Below are 21,504 nucleotides of genomic sequence, written 5' to 3' on the forward strand. Positions count from 1 at the left end.
TGTTTTAATTTTATACATTAGCCATGGGTTCCCCTGTTTTCCCCCCTCCTGCCCCCACCCTCACCTTCCCCTCAGCCCCTCCCCTCCATTCCCATCTTCTCCAGGACCAAGACACCCCTGGGGACTCATTTAAACCTGGTGGATTCAGTGCAGGCAGGTCCAGTCCCCTCCTTCCAGGCTGAGCATGTGTCCCTGTGTAAGCCCAAGGTTCCAAACAGCCAGCCCATGAACTAAGGACAGGTCCTGGTCCCACAGCCTGGGTGCCTCCCAAACAGATCAAGCTATTCAATTGTCTCACTTATCCAGAGGGTCTGATCTAGAACGTGAATGGTTGAATCCAAGATTGCAAAAAGCACAGGGACAAATAGCCAATCGAAAGAAAGCACATGAATTATGAACCAATGGCTGTAGAGCCAAGATGTTTTAAAAACTAAAATTATTTTCTATTTATCCTGGCCATATTTCCCCTCCCTCCTCTCCTCCCAGTCTTCCCCCTCCCCACTGCTCCCCCATTCCTCCTCCATTTCTATTCAGAAAAGGGCAGGCCTCCCATGGGTATCAACAAAACATGCATATCAAGTTGTAGTAAGAAAAAGGACCTACTCTTGTATTAAGGCTGAGCAAGGCAACCCAGTATGAGAAACAGGGTCCCAAAAGCCAGTAAAAGAGCCAGAGACAGCCCCTGCTCTTGCTGTTAGGAGTCCCACAAAAGACCAAACTTCACAACTGTAACATATATGCAGAGTGCCTAGGTCAGTCCCATGCAGGCTCTCTGGTTGTCGGTTCAGTCTGTGAATCCCTATGAGCCCAAGTTAGTTGGTTCTATAAGTTTTCTTTTGGTGCTCTTGACCTTCTGGTTCCTACAATCCTTTCTCCTCCTCTTCAATGAACTGACCATCTCCTGTGACCAGATTGGTGCCTAGCCCAGTTGTCATCAGAGAGGCTTCCCCCCACCCCCAACTGATGGAAACAGATGCAGACACACAGCCAAACATTAGGAGGAGTTTGGAGATTTTCTATTTGTTTTCATTTGTTTGGAGAGAGTTGGCAATGATAGAAACATTTTCAAAGTGTTTGTTTTAAGATCCTTGCAGATAGCCCTAACATTTATCATTCAGTTGTGAGTTTCCTGGTTTTTCACAGGATGGGTGGTTCTCTGCAGATCTCAGCTATTGTGGTTTTGTGTTATGAGACTCTTGGATCCCCTACATCCAAGCAGGTAAGTAGGTGAACACCTGTCTAGCTTGGTGTGAGGTGTTGCTCTTTCTGTGGATTGATTTATCTATGGCAGCTTTCTTTCCAGAGCTCTGACAGAGTTATCTGATCTGTCTGATTTTTCTGTTTCAGTTGGGACTCCCTGAGTCCCCAAGGATGCCACCTGCATGATGGAGATGCTTCCCTTGGGTGCATTCTCTCTGCTGGTGATGGGATCTGGGTAGGGGACACAGACACAGGCCTTCATTCCACTATGCTAAAGTCAGATGAGCCACCTGTCTGGTGGTAGGGTCCGGGTGAGGCTCTACCTCAGCCCTTATCGGTTTGGGAGGAAACCACCCCAGTCTGTTGCTCATGTTTGGTGGTACTCAGGGCCATAAAGGTCATTGGTTGCTTTGCTACAGACTGAGATGCAGAACTGCTGATGTGCTGTGAAGAGGCCCTTGCTGTGTCCATTGGACATGGGCTGGCAGTTCTCTTACATCTTTACAATTAACCTAAGACAATATCTCTTTTATTGCCACAGCTGAAATTCTGGCCACTGTGGAGGCATGAGGCAAACTCTTTGAACTGCTGAGTTTGGGGCCCCTCCTCACTCTGAAGGCCACTCTTTTGGTAAGTTTTTCCCCATATTTATACACATAACACCGAGGAGGCAGTAGCTCTTGGGTGTCCAAGTCCTGCAGCATGAGATTCTCTAGCTATGACCAGCTGTCCCGCTCAGTTTGAGGAAGGTTGGACTTTCCTGGGCTGGAGAGCTGTGAGGTGCAAAGATCTTGACCCTTGAAGATGCTTCCTCTCATATCAAAAGTGCGTGCATAGTCCAAGCCTGGACATGGGGAATGCAACCCAGTTTCTGATTCCTGTGATCCAAATGGACACTAAATGACATGGGTCTATGGGTCCTGCAATGTCTCCTGGGCTGTGCTGGGGCCACAGGATAGTGGGAGAGCTTGGTCATTGAGCAGTGTCAAGTCTTAGGGAGCTGCCACTCTAGGGTAGGGATATGGAGGGGCTGATAGAAGGGCATGGAAGGTAGCAGTGAGCTCAGGCTGAGTGTGTGTATGTGTGTGTGTGTGTGTGTGTACCTAAAAGCATGGTAGGGTTTGTGGCAGGGAAGGATAACAAATTGTGGGCCCTTGAATTTGTGAGAAAACAGCTTCTCTCACTGTTCCAGGGGCCACAGAAGGAGGTGACCATGGTGCTGAACTGAAGTCACCTGGTAGTAATGGGACAGCTTCAGAGTGAGACAAGCTGGGACCTGAAGAAGACACGAGTGTGGGGCTGCGCATGGAGGTTCAGGTCCTAATGACTTGCTTGTATGCTACTTCCAAGGAGGAGCAGGCTAAGGGGGATGAGGAGGCTTGGGAAGGGGGAGCTATAATGATGGACAACCCCGAGGGAGGCCCATGCTTCCCTCAGGTGTCAGAGAAATAAACGTAAGGGGTCCTGTCTTTCTCCTTCCACTGCCATATACAATCCTTTATCAGTGGCTCTGGAGGTATCTCTTTTGCCCAGGCTGGGACCATGTAGTCACACTTCCTCCTGGGGAGGTGCCTCTTATGCACTAGCAGGGGTTACGGTGGGTGACAAGAATGGGCTATGCAGAGGCCTGGAAGCAGTACTGGGGTGGTAGCACTGGTGGATAGTGGCATGTTGGCTGGCCCAGGCAGTCAGAGGCTGCACAGTGGAGATGGAAGTGCCAGTGAGTGGGGTGGAACTGGAGGGACACTGGACACACTGCAGTTGCTGATCACGTGGGTGTAGGGGTGAGTAAGGAAGACTGGTAGGGAGCTGGGAGGACAGGGTCTCCAGGGGAAGTGGGGCTGACATTTGGGAGCAGTGTTGGACATGAGCCATTCCAGCAGGACCAAGACATGCTTCAGGGGCTGTAGAGATGGCTCAGCAGTTAAGAGCGAGTACGACTCTTTCAGAGGACCTGCATTTGAATCTCAGCATCCACACAGAGCAACTACTAACTGCCTATAAATCCAGCTCTAGGGAGTCTGTTGCCTCTGATCTCCACAGGCACTTGCTTTAAACTTTAAACCATGATGGTCGATAGAACACAGGAGGTTATTCCAATTGTTTTGTATCTGTTGAGATTTACTTTGTGGCCGAGTATGTGGTTAATTTTAGAGAAGGTTCCATGGGGTGCTGAGAAGAAGGCATATTATTTTGTTCGGGTGGAATGTTCTGTAGATATTGATTAAGTCCATTTGAGCCATAACATCAGTTAAGACCATTGTGCCTCTGTTAAGTTTCAATTTGGCCGATCTGTCCAGAGGTGAAAGTGGGGTGTTGAAGTCTCCCACTATTAATGTGTGGGGTTTTATATGTGATTTAAGCTTTAGTAATGTTTCTTTTACATATGTGGGTGCCCTTGTGTTTGGGGCATAAATGTTCAGAATTGAGACTTCATCTTGGTGGATCTTTCCTGTGATGAGTATATAATGTCCTTCATCATCTCTTTTGATTCATTTTAGTTTGAAGTCTATTTTGCTGGATATTAGGATGGCTACACCAGCTTGCTTCTTAAGACCATTTGATTGGAAAGTCTTTTCCCAGACTTTTATTCTTAGGAGGTGTCTGTCTTTGAATTTGAGGTGTGTTTCTTGTATGCAGCAGAAAGATGGGTCCTGTTTTCATATCAATTCTGTTAGTCTTTGTCTTTTTATAGGTGAATTAAGTCCATTGATATTAAGGGATATAAATGACCAGTGATTGTTCATTCCTGTTATTATTTTTATTTTTTGGTAGTAGTGTGTTTGTACTTCTCTTCTTTGGGGTTTACTGCTGTGGTGTTATCTATTGCCTGTGTTTTCATGGGTGTATCTGCTTTCCTTAGGTTGGAATTTTCCTTCTGTGCTTTCTGTAGGCCTGGGTTTGTGGATAATTATTGTTTAAATCTGGTTTTGTCTTGGAAGGTCTTGTTCACTCCATCTATGGTGATTGAAAGTTTTGCTGGGTATATTAGTCTAGGCTGGCATCCATGGTCTCTTAGTGTCTGCATTATATCTGTCCAGGTCCTTCTGGCTTTCAAAGTCTCCATTGAGAAATCGGGTGTTATTCTGATGGGTTTGCCTTTATAAGTCACTTGGCCTTTTTCCTTTGTTGCCCTTAATATTCTTTCTTTATTCTGTATGTTTAGTTGTTTAATTATTATGTGGCAAGGGGACTTTTTTGGGGGGTCTAGTCTGTTTGGTGTTCTATAGGCTTCTTGTATCTTCATAGGCATTTCCTTCTTTAAGTTGGGAAAATTTTCTTCTATGATCTTGTTAAATATATTTTCTGTGCCTTTGCATTGGTATTCTTCTCCTTCCTCTATCCCTATTATTCATAGGTTTGGTTTTTTCATGGTGTCCCAAATTTCTTGGACATTTTGGGTCATGACTTTGTTGGTTTTAGTGTTTTCTTTGACTGATGAATCTATTTCTTCTAACATGTCTTCAACACCAGAGATCCTCTCTTCCATCTCTTGCATTCTGTTGGTTATACTTGCCTCTGAAGTTCCTGTTTGTTTACTCAGATTTTCTATTTCCAGCATTCCCTCTGCTTGTGTCTTCTTCATTTTTTTCTATTTCCTTTTTCAGGTCTTAGACTGTTTCCCTCATCTGTTTCATTGCTTTTTCATGATTTTCTTTCAGGGACTTATTGTTTTCTTCTGCTTTAATTGTCCTTTCCTCTAGTTTTTAATAGCGTTCTTCCCATTTTTTTGTTTGCCTGTTCCTCCACTTTTTTTTGATTTCTTCTATATAAGGCTCTAGCCTCTTCATGATGTTACTTATAAGGTTGTTTTCTTCTTCTTCTTCCATTCTGTGATGTTCAGGTCTAGCTGTTGGAGAAGGGCTAGGTTCTGGTGATGCTGTATTGCTCTTTATTTTGTTGTTTGTACTTCTGCCTTGACGTCTGCTCATCTCCTTGTGGGTTCGTTTTTGGTCTTATCAGTGTACTTGGTCCAGACAGAGCTGACAGATTTAGGGAGCTTCTCTCTAGTCCAGATGGAAGCTTTGGGCCAGATGGGAGCTCTGGTCCAGATGAGAGTGCTGGCCAGATAGGAGCTGGGGGGCTGGACTCTGAGTCTCAAGAAGTCCCTGTGGTCTCCTTATCTTGTCCAGATGGGAGTTCCAGGACAGGATGGATGCTCTGATACAGATGGGAGTTCTGGGGCAGGATGGGAGCTGGGGGCTGGTCTCTGAGTTTCAGGAAGTGGCTGGGGTCTGGGGCAAATGGGTGTGGGGGCAGGGTGTGGAGACTGCAGGGTCTGCCTGCAGTCTTGGAAAAGGGGAGCCTTCCCGCAGGGCCCACCGATTGGCTGGAAACTGGGGCCAAGTTGGGCAGGTCCTCCTGGGATGGCTGGTGTCCAGGGGTGGGACCCAGGGGCAGTTGCCTCTCTGACTATAACCCCAGGTAGTCACCTCTGGTCCAGATGGGAGTTCCAGGGCAGGATGGAAGCTGGGGGCTGGTTTAACAATAATTTTTTAAAAAAGAAAAACACTTCATTTCTCCATCTTTCCCACCTCTCCATCACCCCTTCATTCATCTTAGTGACACTGGGAGCTGCTGTGTATCCTACAGCAAACCCTTTTGTCCAAACAGCATTACTCGTAAATGTTCATTGTGTAATAATTTATTGGTCAGATTTAAGGCCTCTAGCTTTGGTACACTATCAAAACTGGACCCCCACTGACATTTCTCTCCAATATCCTGCTATTGTTTGGAGTCTTAGAGATCCTGCAGCTATGATTCCACAAGATCAGTCCCTTTGAACACTCCAGCAGATGATAGATGGGATGTACCAACTCCAGGCCTTATATGTATACCTGGGTAACAGCTGTATTGGTTGGTCCAGGTAGCTAGGGCCACTCCTCTCAGGTGAGGGATGGAGCCAGCCCTCTGAGGCCTATGGTGAGGAGTGGGGAGAGCTGTCCCAAGAGTGTGGGTTGCAGCTCTCCTATTAGGGACAGTGCCAGCTTTACTGTGCAGAGGTCTAGACCCCAGGCATCTGCATTGCCTTTGGTGGTAACTGGAGCCTTGGACATCGATGCAAACACTGTCATGGGGCCATCGCCTCAGATTTGGTGCTCAGTAGCATCTAACTGCATTCTTAAGACTTATCCTTACACTCATAAATAAATGTAGCTCTCACACCTCGTCCAAGAAGTTTCTTTTTGCAGTAAACAGAGGCTATTACCAAGATCCACATCTGATTAAAATGCACAGAATAAATGACCCTGGGGTCCTCCAGTCCCTCATCTACAGTGCAACCCCTATACCTGAGGCTGAGGAAACATCCTTGAAGAGAAGATGGAAAGACCGTAAGACCAAGATACCTGCCTGGATAATGTCCTCAGTAAACAACAGGAATGCTGCACCCATGAGCTCTTAACAATATGGCTACCTAATCAAGACCTGTGTGAAAAACAACACCAGTCAGTATGCCAGCTTGGATGAGGGATTCTCAAGGCTCCACTCCTAGATGAAGAGCTACAGGTGATCAGTGGCTACAGAAAGAGGGAGGATCAGTTTTTTCCAGGAGCAAGCCTCTACCACTGAGCTAAATCCCCAACCCCCAATTCTTTGTTGTTGTTTTTTGAGACAGGGTCTTTTTTTTTTTTTTTAATCATCCTGGCTGTGTTGGAACTCTCTTTGTAGACCAGGCTGGTCTTGAACTCACAAGGATCCTCTTGTAATCCTCTGCTTCCCGAGTGCTGGGATTAAAGGCATGTGCCATCACACTCAACTGATATCTCCAATTAATTTTAATTTTGTCTTACTCTGTCCAGAACTTTCTTCAGATCACCCTGAGGCTATTTTTATTGATCAGATATTGTCTGGGGCCATCATTCTTGAGTCTAGTGTTTTGTTACGGTTCTCAGGAGAACCACCAGGATTTCCCAGCTGCTTTAGCAGGTGTTCCTGCTGCTTTAGACAGTGGGATCTCCATCTTTGTGCAAATGTATTTCTGCTCACCACTGTTAGCCAGTTAGTTCATCATGCATCTATATATCTGCCCACTCATTTTAGTTCATATTTTGCTTTTTTCAATTAGCCTGTATTAGTGACTCTTCAGTCACAGCTGTGATAAAAACCTCATAGAAACAACCTAAGGGAGGTAGGGTACACTTTAATGTATGGTTTCAGAGATGTTAGTTCCAGCAGGGTAGAGCACAGCTATTCACATCATGGAGGGTCAAAAGTAGAGTGAAACATATCCCATAGGATATATCCCCATGACTCTTTCCTCCAAATAGGTCCCATTTCCCAATAAAACAATCACATTATGAATCCATCAAGAGATCAGTCCATTAACTTCTTCAGAGCCAGCAGGATTGATTTTTCCCCCCGGAAACTCACAGACACACACAGAGCTGCACTTCACTAATTTCTTAGGTGTTTCTTATTCCAATCATGTTGACCATTCATATTTCTTATCACAGTCTTAGATTATTAATACATCTACTGTAGTTACTGCTTTGCTTTCTAAGAAATGTTGTTTTCCTTGGATATATTTTTTCCATTTCTTTCTCTTTGGGAGCTTACCAGAGTCTTGGTCCATGTCCCACATGTCCCTGGATTCTGGTCTTCATATTCTTTGACCCATTGTCTAACCTGTCATATTTCTGCAGCTTCCTCACCCCTATCTTCATGTTGTCCAAACCTAGTCCCTGGCCTTTTACTGGATTTTTCAGATCAGTATGTTTCTCCATATGATGCTATCTTTCCTTTTTATTTTTTCCATCTCATTCTAGAACTTTCTTTTAGTGTCTGTGGGCAGTGACTCCCACTTTCTCTACTCACCTGGCTTTGTGCCTTCTTTTGAAAAATACCCATTGAGAAAGTTTGATCTATAGTTTTCTTCCCCCCGCCTCTTTCTTTTAGATTTTTGCAGTTTCTTAGACTGTAAAATTTCAAAGCCCTCTCTAATGATCCTCTGGATTCCAGTGGTATCCACTGTAATGTTCTCCTTCAACTCTGATGTCAACATTTTGCATCTTCCCCCCCTTTATTTTGGTTAGTTTGGCTAAGCCTGGTTCATCTTGTTTATCTGTTCAAAGAGTGAACTGTTGCTTTTACTACTTTATTTTTATTGCTGTTTTAATATTTATTTCAAATACTTCTGCCTTGTTCTTTGTTATTTCTTCCCATGTGCTGATTTTGGAATTGGTGTGTTCTAAGATTTTGATGATCGATATTCTGTATTTATTGATTTGCCTATGTTATAGTGTTCATGTATCCCTCAGACAGATCTCACTTAGTTATGGCATTAGATACATGTGTGATGTTCTGTTGGGTTGGCCTGTGTTCAGGTGAGGATTTTGTATCTATGTTCATCAGATTTATTAGTTTATATAGTTATACCATTAATTCTGATGTTCTTTTGTTGATTTGCTTGTCTGGATGATCTGCTCACTGATGAACTGTTACTGCACTGTACTCTGTCTCTTACTTTAGATTTACTAATGTTTTATAAAACTGGCTTCTATCCTATTGTGTGTATGTATATCTATGAATTAATCTATTAATTATTACATAATGAATCTTTTTTTTTTTCAGAAAGTTACTTTTTCAGTATAAGTAAAACTACTCCTCACTTTTGGCTTCTGTTTTTGTGGAATGATCTGTTCTACTCCATCCTTCATTCTTTTCTAATGGATGAGTTTCTGGTAGACAGCATATCATAGGTTTTAGATTTTAATCATACACTCAGGATATGTATGTATTTATTTATGTCCATATATCATATATATGGGGTGGGTTTTTTGTTTTTTGTGTTTTTTTTTGAGAAATGGTCTCACTAATAGTCCCTGCTAGTCTGGAGCTTTCTATGTAGCTCAGGCTAGTTTAGAACCACTTGATTCCTCTGCTTTCACCTTCCAAATTCTGGGATCACTGGTGTGCAACACCATATCCAGCTCAAGTTCTACCTTTAACTTGAGAAATTTAACACAGTTACATTTAAGGTCATTATTAATAAATAAGCATATACACATTCCTGCTGTTTCTTTGATGTTTTATGGTTGTTAAGTCTGTTCCTTTTTCCTTCTCTCTTCTCTTTTTCATATCTCTATTCTACTGGTTTCCTCTAACATTAGATTTAAATCTCTTTCTCTTTTGTGTGTTGGCTATGGTGTGGTGTATTGTCCTACTGTGTGTTTTAATACCATTTGTCAACCTTTAGATCTGTCGTAGATTTCCTTGAGCCATTCTTATAGGGCTGGTCTGGTGTTGATGAAGTCTTCAGTGTTTCTTTGTGTTAGAAAAATATTTATTCTTTTCTGAAGGAACTTAGTGGGTCTGGTATTCTTAGTTGCTTATTTATTTTCTTCAGAACTTTGAATATACCCACTTTCTCCTGGTCTATGATTCAGAGCATAGGTCTGCTGGTAGCCCAATTCCCTTGTTTATGACTTGACATTCTTGCTGAATTTGATTTTTTCTCCCAAGTGTGCATCTTTGACAGATGAACTCTAATAAGTCTGAAGAGGATTTTTTGGGTTAAATTCACAAGTATCTAGAGCTTGCATGAACTGGATGTCTTACTTCCCTAAGGATTGGAGAAAGGCAGCAGTTCTGTAGCTGTATATGTTTTCTATGTCTTTATCTTCCTGAATATCCATGAGTGAAAATTTCCTTGTGTCAGGGTTTCCTTTAAGCATCAGCATTCCTTCTGTCTTATCTCTCTGGATAATTTTAATAGACTTATTTTCAAGTCTCAAAGTCATCAGCTCCACCAACTCCATTGTTTAGATTCTCAATAATGTTTTTAAAATTAAAAAATTATTTGACTATTTCCACAGTGTTTTAAAAAATTCAATTGTTTTTTGAATACCAAATGGTCAGCCCTCAAAACATATATACAAGAAACATTATATAGACTGGGCACATTGTACTTCTGTACTTAGGAACATATGTGTAACAATCATTAATGAAAAAAGAAACCATGAATTTGACAAAGAGGAAGGAGAGAGTACCTGAGGGAGGAGGGGAAGAGGGAAATGATGTAATTATATCATAATCTCAAAAAGAAAAGAAATACTTTTAAAAACAAACAAATTTGGGGGCTCCACAGCTTTTGGTTCATAATTCATGTGCTTCCATTCATTTGGATATTTGTCCCTGTGCTTTTTACAATCATGGTCTCAACAATTCTCGCTCATACAATCCCTCCTCTTTCTCGACAATTGGACTCCTAGAGCTCCACCTGGGGCCTGGCCAAGGATCTCTGCAGCCACTTCCATCAGTTATTGGATGAGAGTTCTAGCATGACAGTTAGGGTGTTTGGCCATCCGATCACCAGGCTAGGTCAGTTCGGGCTTTCAACCATTGCCAGTAGTCTGCAGTGGAGGTACCTTTGTGGATTTCAGGGGACCTCTCCAGCACTCTGCCTATTCCTGTTCTCATGTGGTCTTCATTTATCATGGTCTGTTTGTTATTCCTTGTTCTCCCTTTCTGTTCTTGATCCAGCTGGGATCTCCTGCTCCCCTAAGCTTTCTTTCCCTCAAACCTTGCCCTTCATTACTCCCACTGTCATCCAGGTTGTTCATGTAGATCTCATCCATTTCTCTGTCACTGGGCGATCCCTGTGTCTTTCTTAGGGTCCTGTTTTCTAGGTAGCCTCTCTGGAGTTATGTAGCAGTCTAGTCATCTTTGTTTTACATCTAGTGTCCTCTTATGAGTGAGTACATACCTTGTTTGTCTTTCTGAGTCTGGGTTACCTCGCTCTTGATGATTTTGTCTAAATCAATCCATTTGCCTGCAAACCTCATGATGTCATTGCTTTTCTCTGCTGAGTAGTACTCCAGTGTGTATATGTAAGACATTTTATTTGTCCATTCTTCAGTTGAAGGGCATCTATGTTGTTTCCATGTTCTGGCTATTACAAGCAATGCTGATATGAACATAGCTGAGCAAATGCCTTTATGGTCCTTAGTGCATGAGCTGGCTGTTTGGAACTTGGGGCTTATGTGGGGACACTTTGCTCAGCCTGGAAGGAGGGGACTGGACTTGCCTGTACTGAATCTTCCAGGTTGAGCTGAATCCCCGGGGGAGTCTTTGCCCTGGAGGAGATGGGAATGGGGGAGAGGGGCTAAGGGGAAGGCAGAGGTGGAGGCGGGAGGGGGGAGGACAGGGGAACCCATGGCTGATATGTAAAATTGAAACACAAATATCTGTATAAAAATAAAATAATATTCGAAATAAAAATCAAACAAATTTGCTTTTACATGGTCTTGATTTTTTTCTGTTATGTGTATATCCTGAATTGCTTTCCTAATTTTCATTTTATCTGCTTGTTTTCTGTAGACAAATATCTAAACAGTCTTATTAAATAAGAAACACAGAGCCAAATACAGGGATAATAGCTGAAGAGATCAGAGAATTAGCGAAGAGCCACGACTACCTTATCTTACCACCTTGCAGTTGTCATTTCCCTACAGAGAAAGTTTCTTCCTGTCTGATTTGTCTTTTTATTGCCTCTCTGTTCTGCTTTCTCATTGGCTCTAAGCCCAGTCACATGACTTCCTCCTCACTGCCTGTCTATACAGACCTCCAGGTCTCTATGGTTGGTCCTGGGATTAAAGGCTTGTGTCACCATGCTTGGCTGTGTCCTTGACCACATAGAGACTCTGCCTGTCATGTGATTGGATTAAGGGCATGTGCTATCACCACCTGACTCTGCTTATGGTTTGCTATGTGACCTCTGATCTCCAGGCAAACTTTATTTATTAACATACAAATAAAATCACATTTCAGCACAATTAAAATATCACCACAGGACTGGACATCAAGGACCTTCTGTGATAGTTTGCCCTATAAATCTTTTTTGAAAACTAATTTATTTATTTTTATTTTACATGCATTGGTGTTTTGCCTGCATCTATGTCCGTGAGAGGGTGTTGGATCCCCCAGAACTAGAGTCACAGACAGTTGTGAGCTGCCATGTGGGTGCTGGGAATTGAACCCAAGTCCTCTGGAAGGACGGTCAGTGCTCTTAACTGCTGAGCCATTTCTCCAGCCTCTGCCCTATAAATCTTTAGACTATCTCCCACAATCAGCAGCCAGCCAAGGTTATTCTGGAGATCCAGTTGTCCTGGGTGCCCCACACCCTTCCTGCAAGGCTGAGGTCATTTAAACCTAGGATCAGTTCATTTCATACAGCTAAGGCACAGCTGTCTCCATGGCCACACAGCTCCTTCCCTGGCCCCTCCACCCATTGCTGAGGTCTGGAACCTGCTTGAGATTGCCTGCTTGGTGTTTGGCTGCCTCCTGGGCATTGTCTTCCTGGTTATGGCTGCTCGGTGGTGCCACAGCAGAGATGCTTGCATGGGTATGGCATGTGCTGGTATGGCTTTCAGGGGCAGCATGACAGGAAGCTGGAGGAAGTTCTACGAGATCCTGACCTCAGCAGGCATATCTGTTCTTGTCACTGCCCCACATTCTGGCAGGTCTCTAGTAGCCACTGCTGAGTTGGATTCTGGGGAACCCTAAGGTGTGGTCTGGAGGATGCTAGGATCTTTTTCTCTGGGCTTCCAGGTTGGCTAGATAGGGACATTCTGCATACTTAGGACTTCCTCATGTCTCCTTCCATCTCTTATGCTGTCTTATGGAAGTCAGTGATCTCAATGAGCAGTTTCAGAACACACAGGAGGCTGCAAGACCAGGAGGGGTGGAGAAGGGGCTTAAATTAGAGCAATGCTTGTTCTGCAAGGTTTGGGGGTGGTCTCCACCGGTTCTGGAATGTTGGGGCATCTACAGTCAGGTGGCATCTATGAGGACATTGAAGTTGTCCCTGTGCAGAAGAGACTAGCTACTGATGCAGGAAGAGGGTCATGATGATGCTGAAGAGCCTGAGGACCAGCCCACAGATGATGATGATGAGCAGAATGGGCACTGCTGAGCTTGGTAGGTGTGCTCCTTTGTGTCCAGAGATCCATCATACTTCTGCTTCATTGCTTACTTATGGTGACTCTGCTACAGTTGGCACTTGCATTTAAAGGACCAAAGAGTGACTTCTTGAAGGGACTCTAGCCAGCCTGGCTCTGGCAGGCCTTGCCCTTCCCCTGTTCCCTAGGCCTTGCTAAAAACCATTAGATTACATTCTTTTTTTTCATTTATTATATTTGTGTTTTAATTTTACACATCAGCCATGGGTTCCCCTGTCCTCCCCTCTCCTGCCCCCATGCCTATCTTTCCCCCAGCCCCTCCCCTCCATTCCCATCTCCTCCAGGGCCAAGACTCACCGGGGGATTCAATTAAACCTGGTGGATTCAGTACAGGCAGGTCCAGTCCCCTCCTTCCAGGCTGAGCAAAGTGTCCCTGTGTAAGCCCAAGTTAAAGCTAGCCACCAAGGTCTATTCTATTATTTGGACACTTCTTCCTCCTGATACTGACTACTAAGGTCCAGCTATCAAAGTTTTGAAGTTCAGCAATCAAATCCCTCTTTGGTTACCCTAACCAACATGCCCAATTAAAATTAAAGGACTTATCCCAACACAGAGTTCCCCTTTGCCTTTATAAACCACAATTTTCCTATGAACCACATCCATCTCCTCTCTATCCAGAGTCCCTCCTACAGCCACCATGGACAAGAGTATGAAAGGACATTATGTGTAGCACATAAAGGAGCCAAAGGAACAGCAAGGACTACTCTGTCTGTCCTTAAGGGACTCTAATCTAAGGACCAACCTTGAAAGGGCAGAGGCATAGCTTAGCGTCCAGGACAGATATAGGAGCAGGGGTCAGAGACACTGAGAAGAGTAAGAGATCGGTGTCAACTCAGGACCCTCAAGACCAAATTCTCAGCACAAAGAAGATTTGTTTGTCCCAGAGGGACAGAGAGTAGAGAATAAGAGACAAAGACAGGAGACAGAGAATAAGGAAGAAGAGGAAGGGAGTCATTACCTTATTACCCCTTCCCATGGTCCTTCCCTTTGTGGCTTTGATCTTCAGTGGAAAACCTAGAGTAGATGATGCCCGTGAAATGCTTGAGTATCAGTGTTTATCTCTTTCCTTAAACAGGGAGGAGTCTTTGCAGATCAGTGCTGAGGCTGAGAAGGAAGAATATGGTAGTTCCCATCCCAACACCTGATGTCCTTGCCTGACCTTAGATGTCACAAGATTAGCCTATTCCTGGGAGACTAAGGTCTTCCTAACCTTCTTTTATTAAACAGATGTTATTAAACTTTGAATTCACAGACTGTTACTCCTTCCAGAAACTGTTACCAGATTCTGCTATGGCCCTCATTATATATTGGGCCTAATTTTTTCTGACCTTTTACATTTGCTCTTTGTTCTATAGGCTTTACAGTATTCTCATCCATGATTCTCATAGTTCTTTTGAGAGGTAGCTGGCTTTCCAGTGAAGCATGGTGTTGACTCTCTTATCAACTGAAGGCATAGCTGTCTTCCCTCTGTGAGAGGTCAATGGCCATAACACCATGGGTCTCAAGCCTGTCCTGTCTTGATCTTAGAACACACTGGAAACCTGATGGTTGTTGTGTGACAAAACTTTTGCTGGGGAGATGCACTACACATGCCTCTTCCCTCAGGGAACCCATGCTAGAACAAAGTGCAGATACCACCAAAGTCCAACTTGGCAAACCAATGAGTTTTACTGGGGCTACTTACAGGAATATGAGTGAGGGGTGCTGTGGGATAATGCCCTTGTACACTGGTTTAATAAAAAACTGATTGGCCAGTAGCCAGGCAGGAAGTATAGGTGGGGTGAGCAGATGAAGAGAATTCTTGGAAGAGGAAGGGCTGAGTCAGGAGTCACTAGCTGGACACAGAGGAAGCAAGATGTGAAGGCAGAACTGAGAAAAGCCACTAAGCCATAGCTAAACATAGATAAGAATTATGGGCTAATTTAAGTGTAAGAGCTAGTCAGTAATAAGCCTGAGCTAATGGCCAAGCAGTTATAATTAATATAAGCCTCTGTGTGCTTAGTTGGGAGACGTGAGTGGAAGAGATTTGTCCCAACCACTGGCTGACTGGGACACAGGAAAACTTCCAGCTACAAATGGCGCCCAATGTGGGGCAAGAATTTCTACCCAAAACCTGAGAAAGCTTTAAAAAGGGGTTCTAAAATGGAGCCAAGAGCAGTTTCTGAGTTGTGTCTCTCAGGAAAGCTGTGATACAGAAATGCCAAGGCCTGTGGGATTGAGCTACAGTATGCTAAGTTTGTGGCATATGGTCTTGAGTGCAGCATGGTGGATTCCTGCTGCTGTACAGAGGTGAAATCCACACAGCATGGTGTGTGATGGATATAGCTTTTACTAGTACAGACAAAAAAAAAAAGGTTGCTGGGCTACATGCTTATTGATAGAAGCATAAACCACTGCTTCTGAAAGTTGGTGGTACACATGGTTCTCCCAGAGCTGGCGGTAAATGTAGTTCTGCCATGTTGGGAAGCTGAGATGGGTGTAGCCAGCAGCCAAAGCTGCCAGTTTGGTCCTAGTTATACTGCAGTTTAAAGCAATAGATTCACAATACAGATTTGGATAAAATAAACCCTAAACAGTTTACAATGTGTGTAAAAATGTACATAGGTTTGGAAGACAGAGAAAAATGAATATAGACAGTTATATAAAGAAATAATTTAAAAAAATAAAGTCTTTTAAAGAGACGGTAAAAGTAATATCTGCCTGGCTCTGCCTCCCGAGTGCTGCGATTAAAGGCGTGCGCCACCACCGCCCGGCTATCTTTGGGATTTTTAACTGCAGAGAGACATTCGACTGTAAAAGCTGCTGAGAGATATCTTGATTTCAAAATTTGGATCTAAGGATATATTGCTTTGGAAAGGAAGCTCTGCCTTTGTTTCCACAGGAAGCAAGAAGCTATGGATTTGTTCCATGTTAAGATGGATCAGATTTGATCAAGTCAGACCTCCTGAACCTTAACAGATGTTACCTATCAACAAAGGTTAGAGCTGGTCTTCCCAGGACTTGACTATTATCTTGAATTTTCTCAGGGTCCCTATAAGCCTACCAGCACCCCCTATCAGCAGGAAGTAGCCTAAAACACTACACCCATATTCCCCCAAAACAGATTATGGGCATTTTTCTTTGTTTAGAGATTGGTTACAAATTGTTATTGGTCATAGTCAATATCTTTCTAAATAAAAAAGGGAGATAGAATATAGATATGATAGGATAAAAGGGTAGATTATTGAATATACTTTTAAAGAGCAACAACTTGTTTAGAAATGTTTTACATTGCTATGGATTTTAGTTTATTGATACAAATTTAAAGTTAATTTTGTTATACTGTATGTATATTTTTACTCTTGTTTAAGGCATTATGTTTGTGCAGTTCATTTAAATTGTAATGGATAATTAAGAAATACAGATTAGTAATCAGTCTTCTATGATAGTCAAACTTATAGTCATGTTAGTTTTCTAGGTATACAGAGATATAACTCAATTAGGTAGGTAATCTTCAAACACTTCAAAGACCTACAGAATATGGTATTTAAAATGTTTTAAAAATTTAGACTTTCTGGACAGTGAGACACGTCTGTTCCTGGCAGCACCAATTTACTTCAAAGAGAAAGATGGGCATTGAAGACACTCCATATGGAGTTTATCTTCTTCATGGCAAAAGTTAGCCACTGGGCAAAAAAAAAATGCCATTATATCAGTTGATTGACAGTATATCGTATAGACTGGACATGCAGGACCCATGATGACCACTGAACTTTGCAAGGTGAAATGGTCCTTCAGGTTCCTGCTTCATAGAAGAAACTGCCAGACAGTCTACAGGACACAGAGAAAAGTAAATGAGAGACTCTAGCCTGTGGGCTGAATATGGATTCCCCAACATTGCAGAGGAATTTTGGGTGACTGTCCAGGCGACTGCTGTCTCTGTCATTCTAGATTTTTTGGAGGATGCTTACAATGTTCTTCCTGTTTAATTAGATAATATTATATTCTTCTGGGGTCTTTGATGTAGTTGAAGACTAGATAGTTATAATTTTCGTTGGTTATGATAAAAGATAAATTAGATGTAAAATTTTAGACTCATAAATATAGATAGAATATTTTCTTTTAATTTGCCAAATACAGACTAGATATTATAACTATAATTCTTGCTTGATAACTGTTTTGTTATATGTAATTTTACTATGTTAAAGTTAAAATATTCCTTTTTGTTTAGACAGAAAAGAGTAAATGTTGTGGGATAATGCCCTTGTACACTGGTTTAATAAAACGCTGATTGGTAAGGCTCCAGTGGCAGTGTGACACTTGGACACCCACCTGGCCCCAAGTGATGGCCCAGACCCCTGGCATCTACATGGCCTCTGATGGTGTCATGAACCACAGACATCAACACAGAACCTGCCTGTTGTAGAGCCACAGACCCAGATATGGCCCCTTACTGCAGCCCAGGCTTAGATGTCACCATGGCTCCAGGTGGTAGCATAGGTCATCCTGATTAGCATGATTCTGGCAGAAGCATGGTCCTTGGAGACCAACATGGACTCAGGTGTTTGACCAAACTCTGGTCATCCACACAGCCTTCAGTGGTTACTGAAATCATAGACATCAACACAGACCCTGGCTGCTGTAGGGCTATGGAGCCAGACATGACCCCCAACAGTGGCCCAGGCGTGGATGTCATCATGTCCCTGAATGGCAGCATAGGCCACTCAGATAAACATGGCTTCTGTGGAGGCATGACTTTTGGACATCAAAATGGCTACAGGTGGGAGACCACATCTTGAGCATCCCTGTGACCTCAGTGGCATCATGGGTCTTGGATGCCAACATAGACCCCACTGTTGCAGACCCAGATATGGCCATAGGCCCGAATATTGCCATGGTCCTGAATGGCAAGCAGGCCACCACCATCAGCCCATCTCTCACAGCCCTTGCTTCCTCAGAACTGCCTCTTACCACAGCACGTGAACCATTCCGTTTCTCTTTCTCTCCCATTTTATCACCACATCCTTGCTCATCATATTGGTACCTGACCACTCTGTGCCTCAAGGAACTGGGAAGACATGTAGATGCTTCAGACAGACTGGACCATAAGGACCCAGACTACCCTGTCTTTTGCAAGCCTGAGCTGCATGACATCAAGGGGCTTGTGGATGCTTCAAACAGCCCAAACCATTCACATCTCTCTTTTTAAAGAATAGATTTATTGGGCTTAATATAGTTGCATGCACCTATGATCCCAACACTTAGGAGGTGTAGACAGGAGGGTCAGGAGTACAAAGTCATTTTCAGCTACATAGCAAATTTGAAGTCGGTCTGAGTTTTGAGACCCTGTCTCCACAAACCAAAAGAAAAAAAGAATTACTATTATTACTAGTAATCACAAAGGTGATACATAGTATAACAATATAACTTTGGATATTTTATATTCAAGCATATATATACAATCTACATCTATAGTATGTGTGTCCATGTATAACATAGACAAAACAGTATGAAATTTGGGGATTTTAGAAGAACACAGAAATAGCCACCATTAATTATTCTATATGCAACAGTCCTGAAATATATGAGTATATGTGTATTTTTGAGCTCATACTATGTACAGCTGTGTGGTCAGCTGTTTTTCATTCAGCATTATGGTGTGGACATTGTGACATTTGTTTTTGAAAACTTATCATTTAATTTCTGCACACTGTCATTCCTTCTTAAAACCAATTGTTTATTCTTTGAAAAGTTCATATATGTATGTATATATACATAATATATTTTTATCCTATCCACTTCCTGCCCCTCCAACAACCTCCAGACTCCATTCCCCAGTGACTCTCTCTCCCAACTTCATGGTCTTTTAAAATTTTTCTTTAACTCCTTGGGTCTAGTTAGTGCTGCCACTAAGTCTGTGGATATGAGGTCATTCACTGGAGTGTGAGCAACATATTGGTGGCCAAACCCACAAAGAGAAAAATTACTCCATCTCCCATCAGCCATCAACCACCAATACTTGCCCAGGTAGGGGATGTGGCCTGGTGGGCCCCTCGTCCACTTTGTTATTCTTAATAAGTTTACATTAAAGATCTTTGAATTTTTATTTTCTTCTAGACCTTGTACATTTTATTGTGGGTATATGTTTTTATTTATTGAGACTATTTTGTTTACACAACTGATGTTCACTTTTGGAATCTGGCCTGCGCTTTTCTGAAGGGAGATGGAGTAGTGGATCTGGTGGAGACCAGACGTGCGAGTGGGGAGCCTGGAGGAGTGGAGGGAGGGGAAACTGTGGTCGGGATGTAATGTATGAGAGAAGAATGAAAAAGAAAAGAATCTATGTTTGCAGACAATGCATGAAAAGAAAGTGAAAATCATCCCACACTTGACCGCTTATAAATGAATTCCTGAAATCGTGTGGTGTAGATTCATTGAGAACTTTCTGTGCAGTAAATGCAGACTTGAACCCAATGAGCAAAGTTCATCAGTATGCGTTGCCTGTTTTCCCTTTGGCAGAGCCTTATCAATAAGTAGACGTTTGAACCATGATGACATCATGTCCTCTCGTCTACACATTCTTTAGTTTGTCTACTGCCCTCATAAAGTGGACTTGCTTGTGTGGCCATTTATTAGGTATCACATCCCCTCAGAGAGAAATGCACTCTTCTTAAGGCTGGGCCCAGGGCAAACATGTTGAGAGCACCATAATTAAATTGCCAAGTCTGTCTATTGACAACAAACTGCTCTTGGAAGGAATCTGGTCTTTAGTCAGATCTGTCTGAGGCAGAAGGCCTTTGATGTCTTTTCTGACACTGGCCTTGGCAGCTACAGACATACAAGCCTTTCTGGGAGGAGACTCCTTGCTCTCCACACCTATAGGACTGCTTTGGGCACCAGCTGCAGGAAGCCCCGCACTGCCGGCGGCACTATCTGAGCTCTGGCATAGTGGGTGAGTGCTTGCCTTGGGTGAGAGATGAGAGCTCTAATGTGGGGGAGGAGCCTATGGTGCTGAAAGGGCTCTGGCTCCACAATATTGTCACCCTGAGTTGGAGTTCACCTTCTTCCTGAAGGCAGAGACAGGTACCTGTTCTAAGGTCATCAGCCTGGGGAACTGCACTTACAAGGAGATCCAGCATGGAACTGTCTTCTCTTGGGTTGTGGCCTCTGTTACTACTGGCCTGTGGGCCTCTTCCTACTGGTGAGTGTGTGCTGCTGTGTGAAGGCCTGGGTGTCAGGGACACAGGTGTATACAACATTAGTGACTGTGCTCAGGGATGGCACAGTGCTGGTGGTGTCTGATGCCTTACTTTGTGTGTGTGTCCTAAACTAACTCTGATTTCACCAAAGCAACTGTTTGGATTCTGTAACAATACAGAGTATTTATGGGATTGGGATGTGTAGTGAAGATAAACTGGCTTCTTCTCCCTCTCCTCCTCTTCTTCCTCCTCCTCCTCCACCATCTCCTCCTCCTCCTGCTCCTGCTCCTGCTCCTCCTCTTTCTTCTCCTTCTTCTCAGATATGCCCTGGGTGCTGTCCTGGAACTTGCTCTGTAGACCAGGATGGCCTTGAACTCAGAGATGCACCTGCTTCTACCTTCTAGTGCTGGGATTAACGGTATGCACCACCATGCCAGTCTGAAGATGAGCTTTCTAATCATGAAGAATTCTAAATAAAACCCAGAATGTTCTCTCTGTGTTTTTGTTCTTATTCCTGAAGGTCTGGCTGGTGAGAACTTGGTGAATTTCCTGGGTGGTGATAATAAATGTGAAGGCCAAATACAGTTGCTGTATGATGGGCAGTGGGGCCTTATGTGTGGGGACAGCTTGAACATGCAGGAGGCCTCAGTGATCTGCAGACAGCTTGGCTGTGGCTCTGTGCATTCTATTTCCCAGTATATTTTGACACCTGAAGAGATGAAGCAACCTTGGCTGTATGGTGCCCAGTGCCATGGTGAGGAAGCCACCCTCTGGGAGTGCCTCCTGGGACCCTGGGGGACCCTCAGCAGCTGCAAATGCCAATGTGTGGCTGTGATTATCTGCTCAGGTAGGTTAGATGGAGACCCCGAGATCCTTACTCTCTGGGACTTCTCTATCTGTCTTGGCCATGGAAGCATAGAGGTAAATGTTCAGGGGAGGGTCTGGCCAGGTATGAACACATCCTAAGCTTAGAGTCTTAAGGCTACTGGGTTCTCACCTTTTGTAGACACTTTCCCAGTAACTTTAAATAAGATCTCCAAGTTTTCAAAGTTAGCTACTTCCCTTGTTAATGTTGGCCACTAGAGAATGTTCCCATTCTGACTATGCATAAGGCAAAGCTCCAACCAAGGAGTTAGCCACATGATATAGAAGGCAGGAGCCCTGTC

General features: G+C 43.4%; 1 protein-coding gene across 1 annotated transcript in view; it reads left to right on the plus strand.

Moving 5' to 3' along the window:
• Nucleotides 1–1,144: 1,144 nt before the first annotated feature.
• The window catches only part of LOC118577472 (scavenger receptor cysteine-rich domain-containing protein SCART1-like), a 95,862-nt gene continuing 75,502 nt past the window's right edge, over nt 1,145–21,504 (plus strand). Inside the window, exons 1-3 of the mRNA XM_036177671.1 lie at nt 1,145–1,219; nt 20,022–20,091; nt 20,859–21,185. Of these exons, the coding sequence (XP_036033564.1) occupies nt 1,145–1,219; nt 20,022–20,091; nt 20,859–21,185 (472 nt within the window). The remainder of the gene's footprint in view (nt 1,220–20,021; nt 20,092–20,858; nt 21,186–21,504) is intronic.

Source organism: Onychomys torridus, chromosome 1 (assembly GCF_903995425.1).
Source record: "Onychomys torridus chromosome 1, mOncTor1.1, whole genome shotgun sequence".
Classification (NCBI taxonomy): domain Eukaryota; kingdom Metazoa; phylum Chordata; class Mammalia; order Rodentia; family Cricetidae; genus Onychomys; species Onychomys torridus.